At 44.8% G+C, this 27,239-nt stretch overlaps 1 protein-coding gene across 2 annotated transcripts in view; it reads right to left on the bottom strand.

The window, feature by feature from the left end:
* LOC140463137 (protein TMEPAI-like) overlaps nt 1-27,239 on the bottom strand; it is a 97,913-nt gene that overhangs the window by 13,966 nt on the left and 56,708 nt on the right. For both annotated transcript variants that reach the window (XM_072556886.1, XM_072556885.1), the window contains exon 2: nt 2,331-2,485. In XM_072556886.1, coding sequence (XP_072412987.1) covers nt 2,331-2,485 — 155 coding nt within the window. The remainder of the gene's footprint in view (nt 1-2,330; nt 2,486-27,239) is intronic.

Here is a 27,239-nt window from a genome sequence, read left to right as displayed (position 1 = left end):
ATTTCTCTTCACCGATGCTGTCAGATGTGCTGAGCTTTTCCAGCAATTTCTGTACGTGTATGTGTTCCTGTATGTTGCAACTCTATGTGAGCTGGTGGTACACTGAATACATCAGGAGTCCTCACGTCACAGCATAAATCCCAACCTTTTAGCCAGACTATGGGTCAAAGCCTCCTTGAATCAAACATTGCCTGATCTCTTGCTAACTCTGTCCGAATGCAAAGGTTGCAGAACAAAGCAACAAAGTTTGTGGCTATACTCCCAAAGACCACTGGCTACAAAGCAATGGGTACCCACTGTGACAAGAGGAAATTTGACAGTGTAAAAGGGCACTGCCAGGTACTTGACCCATGATTAATTTGATGTAGATAATGAGGACACTCCACTTTGCATTACAGGCTGGTGGCTCAGTGATTAGCACTGCTGTTTCACAGCGCTAGGGACCTGGGTTCGATTCCAGCCTTGGGCGACTGTGTGGAGTTTGCACATTCTCCCCGTGTCTGTGTGGGTTTCCTCCGGGTGCTCCTGTTTCTCCCACAATCCAAAAGATGTGCAGGTCAGGTGAACTGGTCATGCTAAATTGCCCATTGTGTTAGGTGCATTAGTTACAGGGAAATGGGTCTGGGTGGGTTACTCTTTGGCGGGTCGGTGTGGACTTGTTGGGCCGAAGGGCCTGTTTCCACACTGTAGGGAATCTAGTCTAATCTCTGAGCGTACTGATATACTTTAGAAAGCTGTCTACTGCAGACGAGCAGAATTGGATGGAAACTTGGCTGTGTTTGTTCTTTCTCTAAAGATAACGGAGACGGAGGTGACAATCTGGTGTTTGTCGACAGAGAGAGGGGTGTACACTTCCCCCATTCAGCAGTCTCCTCCCGCTGGTTATTTTTCAAAATGACAAGCCAGGTGCAGCTGCACTGACCTGGGAACTGAGGCACTGATTCACCTGCTTTCACTCGGTGATGCTCCGAGAGTGACTTGTCACTCATACACCAGAATGTCCTGCCTGAGGACCCAGATACCTGGGAGCTGTCATCTCTCTGCCTTGCCCACCTCAGCACTGATTAATGGAACTGTCACATTGATCAATTCTTCCTGTGTAAACAGTGCAGGACCCACTGTTCAAATGATGAGGTCATTTGTTACCTTCAGGTTGTTGAGAGGAGGCTGTTTCTACACATGAACACTAGTATTTAGGTCACTTTTTGATTTCATGGTGCAGAGGAGCCGCGTGGATTTGTGCCTGCCAGTCTGTCACGGTTCCACACAGCTCCCTGTTCCAGGATCTCTGCTAAATCTCACTGCTTGTGTCCAACACATGCAGACGTGGGTCAGTGCGGGCTGGGAGGGGACAGCAGGCAGAAAAGTGGTGATGGCCAGTGTATACTGTACACCAGTCAGCAGCACCTCACTAACCAACACCACCCACTGACAGGAGTGCTGCACGGACATTGAGGGCGCACTGACATCCTTAGTGATACCATCCATGCACTGGCTCTTTCCCAGGACAGTTTGCCCCCTCCATTCTCCTCGCTACAGCATCTTTCAGGAGGTCCAGACTGGAAAGGGATAGGGTGTGCAAAGAAGAGGACTGAGTGAGTGATGGAGTTTAGTGAGTGTGAAGGTAAGCAAGCATTAACCTAGTCAGTGTTGAAGAGATATCGAATTGCACAGGGCACCACAATTCAGATCTTATCCACTCCAGATCCCTCTCCTTGGCGCCACACTACATTGACTCCTACTGACAAACGCACAATTTTCAGAGACCAACAGCAACAAAGTTGGCCAATTTTAAACCTCACCCGCAGGAATGAGGCAGTTCTATTAGGGTGCAAACATCTCCGTCTGAGAGTGGGAAACTAACAGAGGGAGTGTTGCCCTGTCAGAAACAGTGCCTATTGGTGGAGCCAGTGACGAGAAGCTCCATCTGTCCTCGGTCATGTGGGGGAAAGATCCCTTGGCTCTATGTTAGAGGAGAATGGGGAAGGCTCTCGCTCAGTGCCCTGGGCCACAGTGTTTCGCCACCAACTTCAGCAAAGTGCAGGCTGGTCATTTGTGGGGCTTTCCTGGCTACCAGCATTTCCGACATTATTTAAAAGACTCAATTTATAATAAAGCACTGGGAGATTGAGGTTGTGATTAACGCCACATAGATAGAATTGGTTTTTTTTTACTTTCATTTCCTGCTAATGCACAGTTTATCCCATGCATTGAAGTAACTGGCCATGATGGGTTTTACCCTCAGACCCAGTGTCTCTCTGATCCTGTGCACTAACCTGCAATCTATTGGACCCACATGATGGCTTTCAAAAGTGTAATCTGCTTCTTACCGACTGCAACGTATCTTCTTGCCTCCTCATGTGGCTCTGTCTGTTTATTAAAGACCGTGTGGAGAGTTTGTAGTGGTTAAGTAGGCAGGTAATCACCACGACCATCACGATCATTACCACCACTATCACAATGATCTGGACAAACTCCAACTCAGCTGCAACAGAACAACAACAAAAAAGGCAACATGAGAGAGAGCAGACAAGTAAGATCATCTAGACAACAGCAAATGCACATACCGAGGAAACTCACCATACAGGCCTTTTGGTCCAACCTGTCCACACCAAACGTAATCCCAAACCAAACTAGTCCCACCTGCCTGCGCTTGGCCCATATTCTTTTGAACATTTTTTATTCGTGTCCTTATCCAAATCTCTTTTAAATGTTTTAACTGTACCCCCATGTTCACCACTTCACCTGGAAGTTCATTCCACACACAAACCATTCTGTGTAAGAAAAATAAATTGCCCCTTATGGTTTGATAACTGTTAGAAACCTAGAAATAAGCCTGAATCTCAGGAGCAGCTGCAAGATTTATCGTTACTCTCAAGTCTATCATTTTGAAATTCTGGAAAAGCCAACCATTAGATAGAGATGGATTTGTGTATGTTGGAAAATTAAACAGCTCTGTTACAAAGTGCTCAGACTGCCTGCCACAGCAGCGTGTGTGCTGGTGGTAAATGGTCACAGGACCTTGGAGGTGGGCTGTGAGCTCTTGACTACCCGAGTGAAAGAGCTCTTTCCATAACTCTATTGTCACCTCAAAAATGGTTTGAAGGGAGATGGAGGAGCAGGTGGCCTCTGTTGGTTTCCAATTGCCTTCACTGGACGGAAGGGGAACCACTCTGGGGCTGCAGGAAGACCTTGTTTTTAAAACAAAAGGTACCAGATTGGGGCAGCAGTTCGTGCGGAAGCTGGGGTTTTCAGAATGGGGCTTTTAAAATTGATTAGGAGAAAGCGAGGACTGCAGATGCTGGAGATCAGAGTCGAGAGTGTGTGGTGATGGAAAAGCGCAGCAGGTCAGGGAGCATTGAGGAGGAGGAGGATTGAAGTTTCCGGCATAAATGCCTTTCAAATTGATGGACATCTTCCATTTTCAAAACGCCATTTTGCCCACTACTAGCCACAAAAAAATTCAACTTTAAATTGGTTGTGGGCAACAACTGCTCATGTTTATGCAGCCAAACATTACAAAGTTCTTCCAGAGCAATCAGATTCCAAAACAGTCGAACCCTGAGAGCAGGCCATTCAGCCTTTCGAGCCTGTTCCACTACTGACTACGATCACAGCTGATTGTCCAACTCAGTCCCCTCTTACCTCTTTGTCCATTTAGCCTTTGGTGGCTTTAGTCTGAAAGTATATATATCTTCTTCTCAGAAACATTCAATGCTTTGGCCTCAACTACTTTCTGCGGAAGAGAATTCCATACGTTCACCACTCTCTGGGTGGTGACATTTCTCCTCATCTCGGTCCGAAATGGTTTACTTCATATCCAGAACCCTGGTTCTGTACTCTGTGGCCATCAGGAACATCCTCCTTCCATTTACCCAGTCAGGTCCTGTTAGAATTTTACAGCTTTCTATGAGATTCCACCACCCACCCCACCCCCACAATTCTTCTAAACTCCAGTGAATATAGTCCTAACCAATCCAGTCTCTCTTCATAGGTCAGTCCAGCCAGCTTAGGAATCAGTCCGATAAATCCTTGATGGAACTCCCTTCATAGCCAAACATCTTTCCTCAGATAAGGAAAACTGCACACAATACTCCAGGTGTGGTCTCATCAAAACTCTGTACAATGGCAGCAAGATATCCCTGTTCCCACACTTGAATCCCCTCACTATGAAGGCCAACATACCATTTTCCTTCCTCACTGCCTGCTGCACCTCCATGCTTACTTCCAATGACTGGTGTCCAAGGACATTCAGGTCTCATTGCACTTACCCCTTTCCCAACCTATTACCATTCAGATAACAATCTGCCTTCTGGTAAACTGACATGATATTATCTCAGGCAGCCAAGAGCTTGGTTAAACAGGTTGTATTTTAAGGAAATCTTCCAGGCAGAGAGCAGGACATGGAGGGGACACATGGCTTGATGATAATAATTTATTGTCACTTGTACGGTACAATGAACAAAACAGTAAAATGCTTCAACTGTTGCCACAATCTGGCACCATTTGAATATTTTAAGAAAAAAAACTGAAAGAACGTCCATCTTCATTCAGTCCTCTCCACCGTGAATCCTGAGACCTGAGCCATCCAATCAATGACACCTGCACCATTCTTCAGGTGCCATCTTAGTTGTTGGGCCCACCTCGCTAACATGGCCGCCGATGGCGGGTCCCATGCTTGGGGCCTGTGTAGCAGGGTGTGTCGCTGCCAATGCTGCACTGTTAAAACAGGACAGTGCTCAGCCAGAACAGGATAACTGCTGGGATCTCAGAAGGCAGTAATGCAGCTTTCGCCTGGTCTGCAAACAAACCCCCACGAAAGCTGCCCTCCAGCAGTGCTGCATCACTAACTACATGGTGCTTTACTTGTGTAGCCAAATGCAGTTCCCAGCCATAATTACCGTCTGTGCGCAATTAACAGATCATGGCAAGAATTTTAAGTGGGGAAGGGGGAGAAAGAAAACCTTCTCTTTGAAGAGAGGGGAGAAACTGATCCTAAACATGCGCATTAAGATATTAACATGCATCGCACAGTGCAGCATCCTGAGAAGCTGCATCTCTGTTTATTGCGGTGGAAATTTAGAACACTGTCCCCCAAATGTTTCAGAATGGAGATTAGTTGTAAAGTTATGAATCAGCATAGAGCTATGGCAGATAAAGGAGGGGAGATACAGATTGCCACAGCTAATGGAATCACAGAACAGACTTGGGAAGGAGCTCTGTCTCTGTGTCACACAGAGGTTTCAATGCTCAGACACCCCCTTTTACCTGATGCTCCATCCCAATGACTGCATATTGCTGACTTTAAGAGTTTTAAGTGAGACAGCCGATTGCATCACAGACTAGGAGTTGTGTTTCCAGAGGGCATGGTACAGTACAAAAAGTGTCACAGGGAGTGTTTTGTTGCGAGGACGACTTTGGAAGTTGCCAGGATTGATCAGAAGCACAAAGACTAGGAATTATTTACTAGGAGGTCAAAACAATGACTGCAGATGCTGGAAACCAGATTCTGGATTAGTGGTGTTGGAAGAGCACAGCAGTTCAGGCAGCATCCAAGGAGCAGCGAAATAGACGTTTCGGGCAAAAGCCAGTCATCAGGAATCCTGATGACGGGCTTTTGCCCGAAACGTCAATTTTTGCTGCTCCTTGGATTATTTACTAGGAGCCATATCCACAATTTGAAATTTACCAGAAGTTCACCAGGTAACAGGGGTGCCCTGTTGGGAAGATGAGCAACACTGGGATTGTTCCGAGAGGGGGATTGGAAAATTGCCTCGGCAATATCTATTCCTTTTCTCTCAGTATCCTTGTTTGCATGTCATTAATCCCTGACAGACTATCTTCCTCAAGAAATGTTTGGTATACCCAGTATTTCTACTGCACCCAAGTTGGTAACAACAGATGCAAAAGCATCCACTCAGTAGCTCAGCCGTGCATTCTGCTTGCAATGCATTGATATTACTTTCAAGCCTTGAACAGCTGACCTACTGTCAACTATCCTTTCAAAATTTAGGTTTATTAAAAAAAATCTTAAACCCCATGTTAGCTCAGTTCTCTCTTTAATTCTTTTTTACATCACTGAACTTTCAGTATTAATATGAATTGATATTCTGTTTCATGTTACTTGCTGTTACCATCCAAAGTGCTCTGACTTTGACTGCCTTGCCTTTATCCCTTTTGGGAATATACCTTAACCATAACCAAACTATCCATATTTAACATTAGTGTTGCTTCGATTCCAATTTAATTGGGAAGGCACAATTCTCACAGGCAGGAAAGTGGCATTGAGGATCAGATTGGTGAAGATCTCATTGGAAGGCAGAACAGATTTGATGGGCTGAAAAGCCTACTTCATTCTTACTACTTACGGGCTAATTAAGATTGGCCCTCATCCAATTATGTTTTTACTCTGAACTGCTCCTTTCCCATCGTATGATAAAGCTGGGGATTGCTATTCTCTTAATAATGTTCATACAAAGAAAAATAAATTGGTTTGGGCAGGAACTTAATATTGAAATACCCGCCAACGCAAAACAACAATTTGTATTCGTTTACTCATTAAAATGCGAACAATAAACACAGGCCATCCTCTTCCCCACTGTGCAAACTTCATGAAATATTTAAAGTGTGACTGCAGAGAATGAGCTGGGCGCAGGGACCGAGTGAAATGCAAGTCCTAGCAACAGCTGGCACACTACAGTCTCTCCACCACCACCATTAACATTGCCTCACCTGTGTATTACTCATGAGTTACATCATTTTAACACCCTCCTGACCAGTGTCCTAAAAATGAACTGAACCAGACCAGACCAGACCTCAAAATATTTTAGAAAAGGTAGCCTAGACCTTTTCATCTTGTAGAGGTAAATGTCAGATGCTGTATTCCGGATGCAATTCAATTGGTCGAACTGTATGACATTAAGCAAAACAAATTTATTCAAACACATTACAACATAACATAGAAGACCTTGGAATAACTTAACTCTGTTGGAAACCTTAATGGAGAGAGTGTTGGCGACACAGATTCACCACCTTCCAATCCTGCATGAAACCCCAGCGAAAAGTGAAAGTAAAAATCCTGGTTCTGTGAGAGCTTGAACACACCCACTCAGGCTGCTTCTATTGTTACAACTTAAAAACTTCAAGGCCTCACAATTTTCTTATCTTTTCATTGAGGGTTTTGTTTGAGTGAGAGTGAGGGACAGGCACTGAGTAGTCAAAGTTGCAGCACAGTCACACCCACTCCTCTGCAAGCTTAAGCTTATCCTGAGTGACCCAGAATCCCTTTCATCCACCCACCCTGTACTCTTCAACCATTAGTTTTTCTTTGGACATTGCATCAGATTATAAAATGCCCATTCTTGCTTTCAACACATTCCCAGGCCTCATACAACCTTCCCCATCTTTAATCTGCTTCAGCCACACAACCTTCCAAAACGCCTGGTGGCTGTCCAATTTTGGCCTCTTTCCATGCCCTTCATTTCAACTGCCTCATCTTTTGGTGAACATACTTTCAGCGGCCTTAGCTCCTTGAGGAGGGAATTCTCTCCTCTTTTGCAACACTCCTTAAAGCCTTTAGCTTTAACAAAGCCTTTGGCCACCAGCCCTAATATTGCCTTGTGTCTTGGGACATTTTGTGGTGGTAAAAAATATAGAGGTGCTATACAAATACAAGTTATTGCTATTGGATTAGGGAAGGCCAACATGAGTAGTACATCAGTTCCCTGGACTGATCATTCAGTGACTCGGGGACATTAAACAAACCTGGCTTGTACAATGCTCACTTCAAGTATTTTTTTAGAAAATACATTGATAGGATGAGGGCATCGCTAGCCAGACCAGCATTTATTACCCATCCCTAATTGCCCAGAGAGCAGTTAAGAGTCAGCTGTGGGTCTGGAGTCACATGTAGGTCAGACCGGGTGAGGATGGCAGATTTCCTTCCTTAAAGGATTTAGTGAACCAGATGGGTTTTTCTGACAATGAACTCATGGTCAACATTAGACTCTTTATTCCAGATTTTCTTTTAATTGAATTTAAATTCCACCATCTGCTGTGGTGGACTTGAAACCCAGGTCCCAAGAACATTCCCTGGATTGACAGTCCAGCGATAATACCATTGCCTCCCCTGATATTCTATGGTTTGTGCTTTCTGAGAGATGAGGGGTGAAATTACTGAAACAGGATCACAAAGGCAGCATCAGATACAGCAGTTGAATGCCCTGTTCAGATTCTGGATTAGTGGTGCTGGAAGAGCACAGCAGTTCAGGGAGCATCCAAGGAGCTTCGAAATCGACGTTTCGGGCAAAAGCCCATCATCAAGAATAAAGGCAGTGAGCCTGAAGCGTGTGTACCAGCACACCATTACCATTCCTACATTCAGCACCATCGTCTCAGCTAAACTTCAAGACCCTGAAACAATGCCCCACGTGTGCAATGCTACACACCACGTTCCACAGGAGCTATATGCTAGAAGGTGTATAGGAGACAGAACTATAATGTCCAGTAGCCTGACAAAGGCAGGTAACTTAAGCGTCCTTCAATAAGGTTTATGAGCTAAACATTGGCACATGGGACTACTGTAGTTTAGTTTGGGATACCTGGTAGGCACAGACGATTTAGATTACTTACAGTGTGGAAACAGGCCCTTCGGCCCAACAAGTCCACACCGCCCCGCCGAAGCGTAACCCACCCATACCCCTACATCTACATCTACCCCTTACCTAACACTACGGGCAATTTAGCATGGCCAATTCACCTGACCTGCACATCTTTGGACTGTGGGAGGAAACCGGAGCACCCGGAGGAAACCCACGCAAACACGGGGAGAATGTGCAAACTCCACACAGTCAGTCGCCTGAGGCGGGAATTGAACCCAGGTCTCCGGCGCTGTGAGGCAGCAGTGCTAACCACTGTGCCACCGTGCCGCGAGAGAGAGGGCGAGGGCGAGAGCGAGGGCGCGCGTGCGTGCGAGAGAGAGAGAAAGAAAGAGAGAGCGAGAGCGTGTGAGGGAGTGAGAGTGTGAGAGCAAGTGTGAAACTGTGTGTGTGGAGGTGGCCTGTTTACTATGTGGAATGATCAGAGAGTGTCAAAGCCAATTTAATCCCTCCATCTCTCATTCACCTCAAGTAGAAATATGAATATTTGAATCAAAGAGTTTGTTTCCATGCTATACAACTCCATGACTACAATAATTCACTTGACTTGAGATTCCTGGCTCTGGAGATGCTAAACTATTCCCTGGTCAATTCTGCATTCTAACCTCAAAATGTTTGAGTTGGGAAATTGTTGTCATTACAGCAGAGAATGTGGAGGACTAATCTAATAGAAGCCTTTGAAATTTATGAAACAAAAGGACCATTTGGGTCACTGCAGGAGAGTTGTTTCCCCACCTGGGTAAGGGCCAGATGCAATAATGGTAGTCATTAGTTAATCCAATAAGGAATTCAGGAGAAAATGTGCCTTCCAGGGACTGGTTATAAAGTGGAAATCATCGTCACATGGAGTAGTTGAGTCAAAAAGCATGAATGTGCTCAAGGGGCAGTTGAAATGATTGGTCGATTGGGTCAGATGAAGGTAAGTAGATGGAGGTTGGTTAGAAACATAGAACAGAATCACAGAACCCCTATAGTGCAGATAGAGGCCATTCGATTCATTGGGTCTGCAGCAACCCTCCGCAGAACATCTCATTCCCCCTGCAATTACCATGGCCAAGGCACCTAGTCTGCACAATCCTGGGCACTATGGTCAACTTAGCATGCTCAATCCACTAAATCTGCCCATCTTCATATGGAGCATAGCCCCTTAGCAGACCTTGCTGGGCTGAATGGGAATTCCTAATGCCAGGTCAAACCATTAGATGCACAGTAAGCAACGCCATCTAAACCTTTAACTTCATCAGCTCCCCAACTGCTCTGACCTCCTCAACGAGGGAAATAGGGGCAAGGGCACATCACCACGAGAGCGAGAGAGCGAGAGTGTGTGCGTGTGTATGAGAGAGAGTGTTAGAGAGAGAGTGTGTGTGAGAGAGAGTTAGAGAATGTGTGAGAGCGAGGGCGCGAGAGCGAGGGCACGAGAGAGAGGCCGCGCGTGCGAGAGAGAGAGAGAGAGAGAGCGAGAGTGTGTGAGGGAGTGAGAGTGTGAGAGCAAGTGTGAAACTGTGTGTGTGGAGGTGGCCTGTTTACTATGTGGAATGATCAGAGAGTGTCAAAGCCAATTTAATCCCTCCATCTCTCATTCACCTCAAGTAGAAATATGAATATTTTGATCAACACCTTTAAAATGAATAGGTTCCTGCCACTGACCAGACAATCCAGAGTTGGATCTTGCAGCGAAGTGCAGAGTGAGATAGGGTAATTTAGCATATGGATTGTTCTTCCACACAATCTCACCTCACGAGAGTTCCACTCTGCCAACTTACTTTGTAATATCAAAATTATTAAACCTCATTCCATTCATCATGACATCTCTCCCATCCATATAGTCCCAAAGCAGGGTGGGGAGGGGAAGATGCCTGGGTAAAGTACTTCACATGCAACTCCCCAACCATGGCCTGAACTCTGCAGTTATTTATTCATTTCACCTCAGAATGGTTTAGCAGTGACAAGGAGAAAGGGGAATGTTGCGGGTGGCAGTCAGGGAGTGAGGGCAAGAGTGCAGCAGATGAACTTGCAAGTCAAAACTGTTTAAACCTCAGTCAATATTTTGAAGAGTATAGGATGTGAAACCCACCAATACAGGATAGGAGTAAATAACCACAGGTATAAAATGGACAGTTACGGAGGATAATGATATCCAATTAGCAGCCCTCAAAAGCGGCAATTTCAAAGGTTATATATTTTAATCTCACTGTCCTGAGGGATTTGAAGACTGGCACTAGCTCCACATTGGGCCTCAAATCCACAACCTTTAAACTTGAAGATGAAAAGAGCTGCCAACTAAAGTGCAAATAATAAAAAGTGCTTCAGTACCTCAATGCCAACACTTGCCCATTCTGTCTAATTCTCTTTCATCATCCCTGTTTCTTCGTCTGTCTGTCCTGAGCAAGAGCCATTAAGATAACAGAAGTGAGCACGGTCTAACGGCGTGGATAGTTAAAGGGACATTTAAAGCCCCCTTTGTCAGTATTAAAAGCCAGGACTCCGCTCTCGCACATACATTCAGCAGAAGGTAGGAAAGAGTCAGATCATCCCCCTGCAGGGGAACAGCACTCTCACCCACTCCTTCACCCCTGTGTTAACTGCTGTCACCTCAGGCATGCCCCATCACTGACTAGACAGGTCTAAGTAGTTTGGCAGACACAAGGGGGGTGGAGTCCAGTCAAGACTGCATTACGCATTCTGCTCATGAAGCTGCAGTCAGCGTACAGCTGAGCTGCAGACGTGAGGAGATTTCAACAGCCAAGTTTGGGACAGTCTGTCTGGGAAGCAGTGGGGCAGTGGGCTGTGGATGGTTTGCTGTCTTGCAGATTATAAATGTATAAAAGCAGGAGTCCCCAGGAGGAGTGGGGTCAACAGTTTGAGCGGAACAGGGAAGGGAGACTGAACAGCTGTCTCCAACACAATGAAGGAATAAGCCAGAGAGAGAGAGAGGAAAAAAAAGGAGACGATTTTTAAAGGGAGACTAACTCGAGCTCCGACAGTAAAAGTCGATCCATCCATAAGGACATTGTAAAGGCCCCCGCAGCCTGAAGACTCCAGCAAACAAAAGGCTGGTACATACTCTCCGCTGCATTGTAACCTCACAACAACAAATCGCCAGTCACACTGAATGAAGTGGAGATAGATCTTTTAGGGTTGTTTGTAACACAAGCACAACTTTCAAACCGCCTTTCTCCCCTCCCCCAGGACAGCCATCTTTCCTTCAATACACATCCAAGTCGGTCCAAGGATATTACAAGTATTCACACTTACTGCTCCACCAGCAACATTTATTCTTAGGTCATTATTGCTGTATGTGGGATCTTCTTATGCAGAAAGTGGCTCAACCTTTCTTGCAACAAGGGAGACTTCATTGGGGGCACCGGGGGATTGTGTAAATGCAAGGCTTTCCATTCAAGAACAGGACTGGCTCAAGTTGGGTAGTGAGACTGAGGCCTGAACTAACTGAAATACCTCAATAAATAGAGGACCAGAGGGACCTTTGTGCATATCCACAGATCCTTGAAAGCAGTTGGACAGGTGGATGAGGTGGTGAAGGTGGCATCCAAATACCTGCCTTTATTAGTCAAGTCATTGAAGACAAGAGCAAGGAGGTTATAATGGAGTTGCATATGACATCAGTTAGGTCACAGCTGGAGCACTGTGTATTTCTGGTTTCCACACTATGGGAAGGAAATGATTGCATTAAAATGGAGCAGAAGTACAGTGCTGCCTAGGCTGGAATGATTCAGTTATGGAGACTAGACAGCTGCAGCTTTTCTTAGAGCAGAGGAAGCTCAGGGAAGAGGGGTGTACAAAATCGAGTGCTACAGACAGGATAGAAAAGGGACAAGCTTTGCTCCTTAGTAGATTAGATTAGACTAGATTCCCTACAGTGTGGAAACAGGCCCTTCAGCCCAACAAGTCCACACCGACCCTCCGAAGAGTAACCCACCCAGACCCATTTCCCGCTGACTAATGCACCTAACACTATGGACAATTTAGCACGGCCAATTCACCCTGACCTGCACATCAACAACTAGGAGGCACCATTTTAAGATGAGGAGCAGGAGATTTACAGGGGATTCGAGGTAACGTTTTTTTCACGTACATAATTATGGTAATTTGGAACGCACGGCCTAAAACAAAAAGTCAGGAATCTTCAAGATATTGTGGTGAGATTTTGAAATGCCATAAGGTACATGGCTACAGGCCAAGTGCTGGAAAACAGGATTCAAATAGTTGGATATTTGATGACCCATACAGACACGATGGGCCAAAAAGCCTCATTCCGTGCTGTAAAAACTCTCTGACTCTATGATTTCAGTCTGCTAATTTACATTGGAAGTGTTTCAGAAAAAGTCCATTGGAATGAAATAGTACTTGTGGTAGGAGGGAAGTTTGGGTCTGTGCTTATTAGAACTTAGAAGAATGAGTGACAATCTTATTCAAACATCTAAGATTCTGAGCAGTTTAGCGGCAGCACAGTGGCTTGGTGGTTCACACTGTTGCCTCACAGCACCAGGGACCCAGGTTCAATTCCACTCTAGGGCAACTGGTTTCCACATTCTCCCAGTGACCGTGTGGGTTTCCTCTGGGCACTCCAGTTTCCTCCCATAGTCCAAAAATGTGCAGGTTAGGTGCACTGGCCATGCTAAGTTGCACCGTCGTGTTCAATGATGTGCAAGCTAGATAGATTAGCCATAGGGAACGTGGGGTTATGGGAATAAGCTGGGTCTTGGGGAGATGTTCTTCAGAGGCTTGGTATAGACTTGATGGGCCGAATGGTCTCTTTCTGCTTCGCAGTGATTCTGTATAATGGGAATGTGACAGGATCTTTTCCCCTAATGGGCAAATCTGGAACGAGCAGGCAAAGTTTAAAACGGAGTCAAAAAGGGTGGTGCTGGAAAAACACAGGCAGTCAGGCAGTATGCAAGGAGCAGGAGAATTGATGTTTTAGGCATAAGCTCTTCATCAGAAACATCGACTCTCCTGCTCTTTGGATACTGTCTCACTGGCTGTGTTTTCCCAGCACCACCCTTTTTGACTGATTTCCAGCATTTGTGGTCCGCACTTTGTCAAGGTATAAAACTGAGTCATGGAGCGAGGAGACATTTCACAAACAGCAGGGAATACAAGTCACTCAATACATTCAGTGGTGGTGAGGCCACAGTCTGATCAGCCAAGATCTTACTGAGCAGGCTCGATGGGCCAATGGCTATTTTTGTCCTCTGAACCTACAATGCTGAAACAGCTAAAATAAAGAGGAGAAAAGGCTGAAAATACCATGACAGGAGAAGCAGAATATATGACCTACAACATGGCGCTTTGTGCATGTACGCCTGCTGGTACATACTGCTCCAAACAAATGAGATTTCATGACATGACATGAGTAGGGCACTTCAAAGGCAGCTAGTTTGATTAGCTGTAAGTCCTCACTATACAGCCTCCAATCCATGCCACTGTTGAAGTATAGGATGCCTTCATATGTTCTTCATACCGATTCTGCCAGACAGCAGGGATCAGGCTGGTCGCTCAGTCACCTAAGACGAGTGCCAATCCTGGGTCCTGCAGTGCTGATAGCAAATCACAGCTCCCTGGAGTCTGATTATGCAAACTCTAGCGATTAGAATCCTCCAGAGTGCATGGGATAATATCACACTGCTAAAAATCATTCATTCAACACAGTCGGAAAGTGGGATCTGCTATCAGATATAAAATTAGATTACCTGGGGACTAGGGGGGTGATGGAAATGAAAAGGAGGAAGAAAGGGAGGAGGAGAGTTAGCAGAAACCTTGTGAAGAGGAAGAGGGGGTGCAAGAGAAGTGGAGGGGGAGGGTGTTAAACAGTGGAAAGAGAGAGCTTAAAGCTGAATTTCTATATATGTTTTAATAAGCTGTCAGCTGGAACAAAAAACCCTTCAACTGGGGTCAAAACGGTCACTTCAGACCTATGACCACCTGGTGAAAAACAGACACACACACACACACACAGTGTCTCTCTCTCTCTCTGTCTGTCCCTCTCTCTCTCTCTCTCTCTCTCTCTCTCTCTCTCTGTGCTGGGGAGTGGGGCTCCAAAGTGGAGGAGGTCAGGTCCCATGTGTAAACGTGAAATGACCAAAGGAGGTAGTGAGGACCAGATTCAGGCAGGCCGTACTGACTAGCATTCCACAGAAGGTCCTTACGGAGGCAAGGAAAAGGAATGATGTTGGCCGATTAGAAGAGAGCAGCTGCTAATCACTGTTACTATTCAATTAGCAGGAGACCTTGCTCAATTTTTCACCAGTAATTTGTCCTCTGGGACTCCTGATAGATGCCTGATAGTTTACGAGGCAGTCAGAGTTCCTCTGAATGCCAAGCAAGGTCGTGAAAATTGAAGTTAGGTTAATATTACCCCTTCCAACGTCCAATAAACAAGCCGCAAAAACAGCAACATGAGTGTTAACCCATTCATTCCGTAGCACAATAGCTGGGACACAGGAGTGCTTCGATCAGAATGAACTTCCAATATTCGTAATGATGAAACAGTATACAAGTGAATGGAAGGTGAGCCACAAACAAACTATGAACTCATTAAAATCCAGATCTGTATATGGATCACATTCTGCATATTAATTCACACAAACCCAATGACTTACCTTCTCACCATCTTTGGCAAAGACCCAGGGTTATCAAGCCCAGTTTTCTCAGCCACACATTCATTTCTCAGAGCAACTTATTCAACTGTGAAGGGTACCCCCAAACAGGGCTGTGGGACGGTGGTCATGGGCTGATTTTATCCCTCAATATGACATGAACCCCACCAGCGCCACATCAATTGTAGACCCTTTCTGTCCACAGACATTGCTGCCTTATTTGAGATTAGCCACTTCAGGAAATATTCCTCTGAAAGCATGTGCCTCATCATGCCACACCTATCATGTGTGTAACTACACTGCTGAATAATAACTCCTGGCTGTTCTGAATTAAGCTCAGCAATTAAACAGCAGGGGTAGCTTTTGAGTTAGTGGGAGCATTTCCATCCTAGTTAGAGGGTGCAGGATGTGAACCCTCACCAGCCAATTCCCAGTGAGCAGAGAATGAGTCCCACCTTTGTGATGAATTTGGGGTTATATTGTGCGAAATATTGTACAGCTTGTGGAAATCCATTGCTCTTTCTAATGTTGAACACTATCTATTTGACTGGAACAAAGGCATGGCCATGGTAGGGGTGTTCACTTGGTCGAATGTCCAGATTGCTAATCCTCCTGCGAGTCCATCCATACCATGTTTAAGGCATTGTCATCTCAGAGTCATGGGTGCTTTTCCCTCCTGGTCTCACCCCAATGGGAGCATGTCAAGGGTGGGTAAATATCTAATCTACTCCAGCTATGGTAGGTGAAAGAAACCCCCAGGACTCTCATTGGTGAATGCTGACTACTGCCTCATGCTGGAGGATCAAGGCCAGGCTGGAGGAGATAGTGCCACAGTGAATCAACAACTTCATTTGGGGATAGAACAGAAGATAAATAATCCTAACTCTCAAATAAACAGACGATGGTTACACAATGTCAACAACATTTTGCATTTTCCACCAACTCGATCACAGAGTCACTGGTGTACCCAACTGCAGATGGCCCCAATAAGCATTGTGTGCAGATACATATTCCCCTCTGCTCAAATCTGGGTTTCCTATCATAGGTAAAGTACAACCATTATTTTGTTCTGACCAAGAATACTTGTTCCACCTCTCCTTTGGATTTTAGCTGACCCTGTGCCATTCTCTTTGGAGCTTCCAGCATTTATCAAGCCACTTTCAAGGCCACTTTATATCTCAAGTTATGAAACATCTGCAATGAGAAGCAGGCATTGAGAACACACTGACGAAGAGTCATCTAGGCTCAAAACCATTAGCTTGCTCTCTCTCCATGAGTGCTGTCTGATCCGCTGTGATCTCCACCATTTGTCTTCAATGAGATTGGAACACTGGCCTGTTGGATTGGACAAAGCTTTGAAGTGAGGTCGGCATCAACTTTGAAAGAGACTGGCCTCTAGATCCCTCAACTCAGATTGATAATAGTTCATACCTGGGAGGTAGTCAGCAAAGTCAGCCCAATGCAGTCAATATAGAAAATACCTCCCCCTGCCTTACGTCAAACAGGCTTCTATCAACAAAAACTCTCTCCATCTTCCCACCCTTCTGCCAGATCACTAAGACCTCTTTCCCCAAGTGTCAAATATTTCTCCAGCCAAAGAGTTATTTACACAGTTTCTAGTTATGGATTCTGACAACCTTCATCAAAATCCCTCTCCATAGATCACTGAAAGCGTTTTCAAAAGGCTTTATTTTACGTCTGCCTTTTGGACAAAGATTAGGGAAAGAGACAAGAGATATGAAAACCAAGCTGGTGACAGAGATAAGGGAAAATAAAGATGGGAATGAAGTTGGTGTGGGCGGGGAGGGGGGAAGGGAAAGAGCAAGAAGTAATATGAGGGAGAGGTAAAGAGAAAGAAAGAGTTTAAAAAACAACAGAGAAAAAGACATGGAGAGAAAGAGATGTTGGAAAGTAAAAGAGAAAAGTGAAAAAGATCAGCTTTCTATAACTCGCCCCTCTTGGTCTCACCTGCTCCTTCACAAAACCCTCAGCACCAGATCCCCTCACAAGGTTGAATCTTTTGGTGGCTGGTGGAAAATCGTCATTAAAACAATCCCCTAATGCCAGGGATATGAGTCCATTCCCAAACAATCCTATTCCATTGCAACTGTATAGCTGTTGGAGCCAATGTGGCAGATATCAGGTATTAAAACCATAAACTGTCTAAATTTGATGAAAATCTAATCCAGGCTAATGACAGCTTTCTGTGTGGTGAGACAGTAAAGAGAGCTCATTTACATTCCGATGGTCGACTCCCTGCTGACTCACTGTTGGCTGGGTGTACAACTTCATTTATCGTCTCTCAGCCAGCAGTTTCTTCCTCAGGTCAGCTCACTGCATTTTTGTCAGGGCTTTGGGAGACTCTTCAAGAGCAGAGAGGAGCTTTGGGGAAGAAAAACATTCTCTGCCACCTCCTGAAAATAGAATTTCACTTCCTCGTAGGGTACAGCACAATTTAGCATCGAATGCCTGCACAGGTAGTATTCTGAGAAAAGCCTTGCGTCATATATTCCTTTCTCTTCGCTCGGAGGGATCACATGCCGGGGAATAGATTCACTTCTGCTAATCCCGAGGTTTGTTAGGAGGTGGACAAGGAGGTCACTGCATCTCAACCCCTTCTAGCTCCAGGTATATTGATGCACAGACCAAGGCCTCGGTCAAATAGGAGTTCGCTTCAACGCAGAGAAGCAGCATAGAGCCAGTCAGTCAGTCACATATAATACTTTTTAAAAAATATTATTTGATTTTTATTGACACTGTGCACAAACGTTTTACAAGTCCATTTCTTCATTCATTTAACTGCTGCATATTTCTTAATTGGGATGTGGCTGGGTGATTCCACACCAACCCTCAAATAACCTTTGGTAACCAAATAATGGTTAGTCTGGCTCAAGCCCAGCACACTTGGCTCCCACTGGCATACCCGAAATGACATGGCTTAGATCAAATCCATTCTGACTTTTTGCACCACTTAATCCTTGGATTCCCCTCCCTGACCTTTCAGTGAAGGTACCTGCCCAGGTACAATATGAACACAATGAGTTAGGGAACAGACAAAGTGGATACTGGTTTTTAAAGCTGGCACAGTCACAATAACCTCATCTCTGTTCCACACAATTCTGCAGGACAGTCGTCATTCATCTGGAACTGCCAGCTGGGGTGGGGGTGGGAAACATGCTCGAGGGGAAAAAAAAATCACCAAAAAAGCTACACGAAGGAAGCCTAATCTCACATTCCAGCTCTTAATCTGTAATCCTGTAGGCTGGAGTACGTTGCTTGCATTTTGAAAACGATTGTAAACACAAGGAGGTGACCAGGTAGTGAGTCCAGGTCTCAGAATCGGAAGTGTACAGAAGGAGGTCACAACCCAGCTTGCCCTGCTACACTGCAGGTGACCATCCAGCCTCATCCCAAAGGACAGTGCTTGATCCATAGCTGTCAGTTACTGTACTTACAGATCCCCCTCACCCTTTGAGTGAAAAATCCTCAACTCCTGCTTAGTACACCTTGCCTTTTTCATGACATTTGAAATACTGAAACACAGTCACTACTGTATCCAATTTATACCTCAGCGAGGTCCCATAAACAGAAATTAAATAATGACCAGATAAACTCCACCAGTGCTGCTCCTTTGGGGATGTTTATTGATCAGGAAACCTGGAAAGAATTCCAGTGCTCTTTTTCCAAGCATATACATGGAATCGTTTGCAACTACACAAGAGGGCAAAAGGATCGGTAGCGTGGCTGAAGTGTTAGCCAAGATGCCGTGCTCAAGTGGGACTTGAACCCACAACATTCTCAGAGGCTGGTTCCCAGCTGTTTGTGGTCATCACTATTTGAAAGTTGGTAGGCACATTTAATCCTTGAAAAAGCACTAACTGCAATTCACTGATATCATCAACATTTGATTCCTTTACCTAAAGCCCTATTTATGGGATCTCTAATAATATCACCACCTTCAACAAAACGAAGGGGTAGGGGAATTGTGGCATCCAACTCTCAAAACATGCATTTCAAAAAAACTCCAGTATCTGTTTTAAAAACAAACTGAATGGTTTGATCAATGCCTATAATTATCATTGATTCGCTGAGATTTGGAGGTTTCAGCTTTGATAATAGGATTGTGTTTTGTATCTGCAAACTCTGGACACAAGATCAGTCCCAACATTCCTGAGAGAGCTGAGCATCAAGGAGCTAATGACGTTGTTTCTGCTTATTCAGCTACATGGAAATACAAGAGATAACCAGACACACCCCCAGAACCTCAACAGCCCAACAGGTATAGCCATCAAGCCCCTCAGGATTACAATGCTAAAATTATGGCTGAAATATTTGCACTTTATGTGAACAAAATACTGTGTTTGGGAGCTACCAGATCATTGGGAAAGAACTGTGGTTAGATGTGATGGTCAAGCAGACTGGCCACTGTCTATTACTAGATGGTTTTACATCAGATAACCTGATCCATAGTCCATAGACCTCAGTAAAGCATGGGGCTTGTTCACATGCCTAACTATAGCAATATCAACATGATGGGTATGTTTTGATACTTCCTTGACTCTCTTCCCCACCCTACCCAATGTTATAGCGCACGTAGAAACTGGCAAACAGATGCAGGAATAGGCGATTCAATTCAATCGTTGTTGGCATTCACCTTAACATACCTCTTAGCACTTTTCATTTCTAGAAATCAACTGATCTTGGTCTTGCATGTACTTGATGACTGAGTTTCCACAAGCCTCTAGCCTACAGAATTCCAAAGAGTCGCAACCCTCTCTAAGAGAAGAAATTCCTCCTCATTTCAATCCTAAAAGGCCTGCCCCTTACTCAGAGATTTGAACCAGAGGAAGAGACTCCCAGGCCAGGGGAAAATGCTCTGTTTGAGCCCATTTAGTGACATCACTGTGAATCATCTGATGCGTGGCACCAGGTGACGAGCTTCACTGGGTATTACTGAAGTTCCCACTGATTCCTAGTCGCCTGGAATGTTCCAGGTGCTGCATTTGGAAAGGCAAGGACTGATTAGGGATAGTCAGCCTGCATTGTGCATGGGAGATGGTACCTCACTAACTTGACTGAGATTTTTTTGAAGAGGTGACAAGGAAGATTCATGAAGGCAGAACAGTAGACATGGTCTCTATGGACTTCAGCAAAATGTTCTACAAGGTTTCACACAGTAGACTGGCTCATAGAATCTCTACAGTGTGAAAACTGTAGAGTTCTTTGAATCCACATGACTCTCCGAACAGCATTCCAACCAGATTCACCCACAATTCCTTGTAACCTTACATTTCCCATGGCTAACCTACCTACCCTGTATATCCACGGACGCTATGGGCAATTGCCCATTACCAAGCCACCTAACCTGCATGTCTTTGAACTGTGGGAGGAAACCGCAGGACCTGGAGAAAACCCAGGCAGTTCGAGGGAGAATGTGCAAACTCCACACAGACAGGTGCCAGAGGCTGGAATTGGGCTCTGGTGCAGTGAGGTAACAGTGCTAACCACTGGAGTTACCATGCCTAACAAGGTTATATTATGTGATCCAGGGGAACTAGCCAATTGGATACAAAATTGGCTTGGAGGTAGAAGACAGAAGATGGTGGAGGGCTGCTTTTTTGACCTTGATTAGCAGTGTGCTGCAAGGATCGGTGCTCGCCCACTGCTTTTTTGCCATTTGCATAAATGATTTGGATATGAATGAATATAGGAGGCGTGGTTAGTAAATTTACAGAGGACACAAAATAGATTGTATAGTGGACAGTGAAGAATGTTGCCGCAGAATACAATGAGACCTTGCTCAGATGGGCCAACGTGCCGAGGAGTGACAGATGGAGTTTAGATTAGATTAGATTAGATTAGATTACTTACAGTGTGGAAACAGGCCCTTCGGCCCAACAAGTCCACACCGCCCCGCCGAAGCGCAACCCACCCATACCCCCACATCTACCCCTTACCTAACACTACGGGCAATTTAGCATGGCCAATTCACCTGACCTGCACATCTTTGGACTGTGGGAGGAAACCGGAGCACCCGGAGGAAACCCACGCAGACACGGGGAGAATGTGCAAACTCCACACAGTCAGTCACCTGAGGCGGGAATTGAACCCAGGTCTCTGGTGCTGTGAGGCAGCAGTGCTAACCACTGTGCCACCGTGCCGCCCTTAAACTTTACATAAATGTGAGGTGTTGCATTGTGGTAAGGCAAACCAGGGCAGAACTAATACAGTAGGGCCCAGTTAATGGGGAGTGTGGCTGAACAAAAGAGACCTGGGAGTGCAGGTGCATAGTCCCCTGAAGATGGGGTGGTGAAGAAGGCTAGGAGAAAGTGAGGACTGCAGATGAGATCAGAGTTGAACAGCATGGTGCTGGAAAAGCACAGCCAGTCAGGCAGCATCCAAGGAGCAGAAGAATTGATGTTTTGGGCATTAGCTCTTCATCAGGAATTTTTCATGTGGTGTACCCACCCAGATGCCCTTCATCAGGTGAAGGAGGCATTGGTACACTTGCCTTCATTGATCAGAACACTGAGTATAGGAGTTGGGATGTCATGTTGTGGCTGTACAGGACATTGGTGAGGCCACTTTTGGAATACCATGTTCAATTCTGGTTGTCCTTTTATAGGAAGGATGTTGAGGAGTGGATTCAGAACAGATTTACCCAAGTTATTGCCAGGAATGGAGGGTTTGAGGCACAAGAAGAGGCTTGATAGGCTGGGACATTTTTTTCCCTGGAGCATCAGGGGCTGAGGGGTGACCTTTTAGAGGTTTATAAAATCATGAGGGGCATGGATAGGGTGAGTAACTGAGGTAACTGAGTGTGGGAGAGTCCAAAGCTAGAGGGCTTTGGTGAGCAGAGGAGAGAAACATTTAAAAAAAGAAAAAGGACCCAAGAGGTAACATTTTCATGCAGAGGGTGATGTGTGATGGAATGAGCTGCCAGAGGTGGTGGAGGTGGATATAATTACAATATTTAAAAGGCATCTGGATGAATAGAAAGGTTTTAGAGGGATAGGGGCCAAATCCTGGCAAATGGGACGAGGTCAGATTGGGATGTCTGGCTGGCGTGGACAAAGTGGAACAAAAGGGTCTGCTGCTGTGCTGTAGGACATGACTCAAGCGAGGGAGAAATAAATTGTAATGCTAGACATTCTACACATGAATTAGCAAGAACCAGCAACTGCTGAAAAACAACTGAGATCAAGTGGACATGTCTGTGTAATACCCTTTTTAAAAAAAAATAAACCAAAAAAGGAAACTGAGTGACATAACAGGGAGATCTTGGATTTTGAGGACAAATTGATTACATTCTGGTTTAGTTGTTTTCACTTGCAGATGGAGGGAGAGAAAAAGAGAGAGAGACAGAGAGATCAGCAAGGGAGGGAAGAGAGAGAGCAGACAATGGAGTTTATAAATAAACTTGAAAGGAAAGTGAAGGAAAGAACATGGATGGGTATTTCAGAGAGAGGAGGAGGACAAGAACAGAGATAGAGAGAGAGCCACACTGAGGAGAATGCTTCACAGTTCAACACAGCTGCTCACACAAATCCCTACAGTACAGAAAGAGGCCAATCAACCCACTGTGTCTGCATTGACCTTCCAAAGACTATCCCACCCAGACCTACCCCTTGACCCTATCCCTGTGACCTTGCATTTCCCATGGCCAATCTGCCTTATCCTTACATATTTGGACTGTGGGAGGAAACCCATGCAGACACAGGGAGAATACATGGAGTCTGCACGGTCACCTGAGGCTGGAATTGAACCCGGGTCCCTGGTGCTGAGAGGCAGCAGTGCTAACTACTGAGCCACCATGCCGCCCCACTGTGCAGGGTCAACTTAATAGAATGATGCAGCATCTTCGCAAGATTCTTTGGGAAGACCTGGGCAAACACAGGTGTGGGCACATCCAGCAGGGATTACCGAGTGGTAGTCAGGATTGAGAACGCTGATTGAAGTTTCCTATCCCTCCTTTGGAGTGATAAAGTAGCCTGTGTATATATGTGTGCATGTGCATTTTAAAGACTATTTCAAGGTGGTGAAAAGCTTCAAAAGAAAGGTTGTTCTTTCTTGGTCATTCAGTTTTTTGAACACAAGCAGTAAAATGGAGGCCCTATCCATGTGACATGAAGAGGTTTCCTTGGTGTTATAAAAGGCTGTTGACCAGGACAGGCTTTTCAAAGGGCAACATTCATTATATCTGTCAACATCCATGAAAACAATGGCTAACACGATTGGCCTGTTCACTTCTGTACCATCGGTGGGGGAGTCAATGCGCCCAAATGCTCGACTACATTTGGCAGAGAGAGCAACAGATTACATTTCAATCTAGCCCCTTGTGGGGGATGTTCTGGAAGTCCAAAGGGGCACGAGATAAACACAACCTTTCTTCCTTCAAGTTTCTGAGAAGGAAATTGGTAACTAAAGCGTGTTTCAGTGACTAACATGGCTCGTGCATGCATGGCCAATGTTAAACATCCCATGACTGACAGCATCCCAAGGAACAGTCCACTCATAAAGCAAATAAGTTATAGTTGGAGGAAACTGCAAGCTGATCAACAATTCCAACTGATTACAGTCTGCATGAGAGATTTCACTGGCAGAAATGATCCGCATCCCTTACTTGAAAAGGATTTTGACATTGCCTCCTTCACGGCTCAGCCTCAGCGCATAGTTGACTGAACCTTTATTTGTAGGGACCTGTCAGAGTGTCTGCAGGTATCTGCAGCTATAAAGAAGTTACAGCATAGAATCAGGAGACTAAAAGTTAAGTGAAAGAGGTAGTTTTAAAAGGAAGGGAAGAGATGGGTAGAGGTGTTTCAGAAGAGAGGTCAAGCAAAGGGTCTAGTTCATCATTTAAATCTTTTATGTTTCTGTCCTATTAGCGAGTTTTAAGAAGATTTGTAGCTCAGGTTAAGGTTCTGGATGTCAGTTTGCTCACTGAGCTGGAAGGTTCATTTTCAGATGTTTCGTCACCCATACTAGGTAACATCATCACTAAGTCTCTGGTGAAGCACTAATGTTACTGACCCACTTTCTCTTTATGTGTTTAGGTTACCTTGGGTTGGTGGCACCATTTCCTTTGGTGATGTAAATTCCTGTTCTTTTTCTCAGAGGGTGGTGAACAGGGTCCAAGTCAATGTGTTTGTTGCCAAGAGTTCCAGTTGGAATGTCATGTTTCTGCCTTATGTTTGCGTTTTTATTACAATTAAAACCAGGCCCTCACTCTCCAGTAGGGCCACAGGAAGCAACCTTCAGTAATTTTGCAACCTTCAGATATGTACACTTCAAATTCTGGCCTTTTGTACATCTCAGATTATCTTTGCCTCAACACTATTTTTTTTAAAACTGCTTTCATGGGATGCGGACATCCCTGGCAAAGCCAATGTTTGTAGAACATCCAAACTGGCCTTCAGCACAGTGGCTTGCTAGACTATTTCAGTGGGCATTTCTGGAGTCACGTGTAGGCCACTCCAGTTCAGGACAGTAGATTCCCTTCCTTCAAGGACATCACTGAGCCAGATGCTCTTTTCTCAAACAATCACTGATTGCAGTCAGGGCCTACCTAACTTTATGTTCACTTTGTAGAGGAGCTTTACATTCAAGATTCATTAATTGAATTTAAATTTCACCAACTGCTTTGGTGAGATTTTAACCCATGATTCCAACACATTAATCTCGGGCTCAAGGTTGTACAGTACATCTAACCTAATTTCTAACGTATCATTCACTCTTCAGTAAGCCCTACTCTTAGGCTTGAGCTCTCTTCCTAAACCTATGTACCTCTCGTCTCCTTTAAATCTATAAACAAACTTTTAGCCACCTTCCCTGATGTATTGATATGGCTGAGTGTAAGATTCTGTTTGACAACATTCCTGGGACATTTTACTATGTGAATGGTGCCAACTAAATGCAAGCTGTTGTTAGTTGCATACAAATCACAAGATGGGGGCAGCCATGAGCTTGCCATAGGTATCGCCATGCACAGAGAAAGTATATACAGACATTTTTAAAAACTTTTTGAAAAGGTTTTAGTCTTTAAAATGACAGATTGTGAGCAGAATCCAGCTGAGATTTTGTACTTGCCACTAAAGCCATTTCCCCATCTCTGAACTGAAAAGGGAAGTTAAACAGTGCCGCTACTAAACTACGATGCAGAGGCCCCATTATGAAATGTAGCATTGAGGGGAGACTGGAATGAATGATAAACTTTTCCTTATGTTAACAGCAACACAAAGGATTGCAGATGTCAGACCTGGAGAAGCGATTAATCTCAGGATTCTGAGCACCCCAGTGTGATCTGCACACCTTGATTCAATTACTGCTTTGCATATCACTGCCAACCCACATTCAACTCTTCATAAATACATAATCAAGCATGACATTCATCACCATTCCCTCCCGCCTTGCTCAGGTATCTTTTCCAACAGATGGGGAGTGACTAGGATTCTTTGATTCCCGTGCTGCTTTACAGATCCATCCTTTTACAGTGCCACCCCTGCACCAGTGATGAGAACAACTGAAACCAAAGGTAACTCTCACCCTACAGTCAACCCAACATCATGTCTACATCAAACCCGCCAAGCTCTCCTTGGTCTTCATATCTCAATCATTTTACTTCATTGCCGCAACACAAGCTCTCCTCATTCAGGATCGCTGCAGCTTTGCTTAGGAGTTACAGGACAGATTGCTGGGAAATTTATTATCTGCACAAATGTGCAAGTGTTAACTTTGTCATTGAGTTGTGTGTCCACAGCAAAGCATCAATCTGCATTTACACAATGTATAGACTTTCTGTATGTGAGAGATGCAGGTCCTTTGAGCTCAGATGCTTTATGGAAAAAGTGAGGACTGCAGATGCTGGAGATCAGAGCTGAAAATTTGTTGCTGGAAAAGCACAGCAGGTCAGGCAGCATCCAAGGAACAGGAGAATCGACGTTTCAGGCATAAGCCCTTCTTCAGGAATGAATGCCTTATTTGAACTGCACTGTGATGGGGAGGTGATGACCTAGTCGTGTTATCACTGGATAGTTAACCCAGGAATCCAAGTAACCCAGGTTCAAATCCTGCCATGGCAGATGGTGGAATTTGAGTTTAATTTAAAAATCTAGAATTAAGGGTCCAACAAGGACCATGAATCCACTGCCAATTATTGGGAAAAACCCATCTGGTTCACTGATGGCCTTTAGGGTCTGGCCTACAGACCCACAACAATGTGGTGGACTTTTAACTGACCTCTGGGGAATTAGGAATGGGTAATAAACGCTGGTCTAGCCAGCAACACCCTCATCCTGTGAATGAATATTTTAAAAAATCTGATACCTCCACCTCCACCCCCACCCTCATTTGGAAAATAAATGCAAGTCACCAGACAAAAAGAGTGTAATTGGTTGAGAATATTTTATCATCATTAAATTTCAAACATACTACAACCCCACACAGGGAGAGAGGTGACCCCTGCACTCAGATTGCCATGTGCAATGACGGTCATCTATTAATTAAGCCCATTATATATTGTATGTTTGCATCAATTACATTTGCATGGAGCTCTGTCAATGGGTAAACACACCAAGGGGGCACTGAGACATGAAAAATAGGTTCTAGATCTAAAGTCCATGTTCATCAAAGCGAGAAGGCTGACATGTGACTTGACAGTAGCAGCCTTCAAAATGATCACAGGATTCAACAGGACAAATTTAGGGACTACATTCTTACTTACACACAGTGGAGCCGGGATTGGAGTTACCGACATAAAACAAATAGTCATTAATAAATCCAAAGAGAAACTCAGGAGAATGTTCCTTATGCTGGAAATGGTAAGAATGGTGAACTTGCCCTCATGTTACATAGAGAATGCAAATAGCATCAATGTAGTTATGGGAAAGTAAACAGAGGCAGACAGACAGAAGAGGAAGAACATAAAAATATGTTGTAATGGAATGGCTGGGGGTGGGGGTGGTGTTGT

Source organism: Chiloscyllium punctatum, chromosome 37, assembly GCF_047496795.1.
Source record: "Chiloscyllium punctatum isolate Juve2018m chromosome 37, sChiPun1.3, whole genome shotgun sequence".
Classification (NCBI taxonomy): domain Eukaryota; kingdom Metazoa; phylum Chordata; class Chondrichthyes; order Orectolobiformes; family Hemiscylliidae; genus Chiloscyllium; species Chiloscyllium punctatum.
Note: the sequence above shows the minus strand (reverse complement) of the source record. Positions and strands in the feature narration are given on the sequence as shown.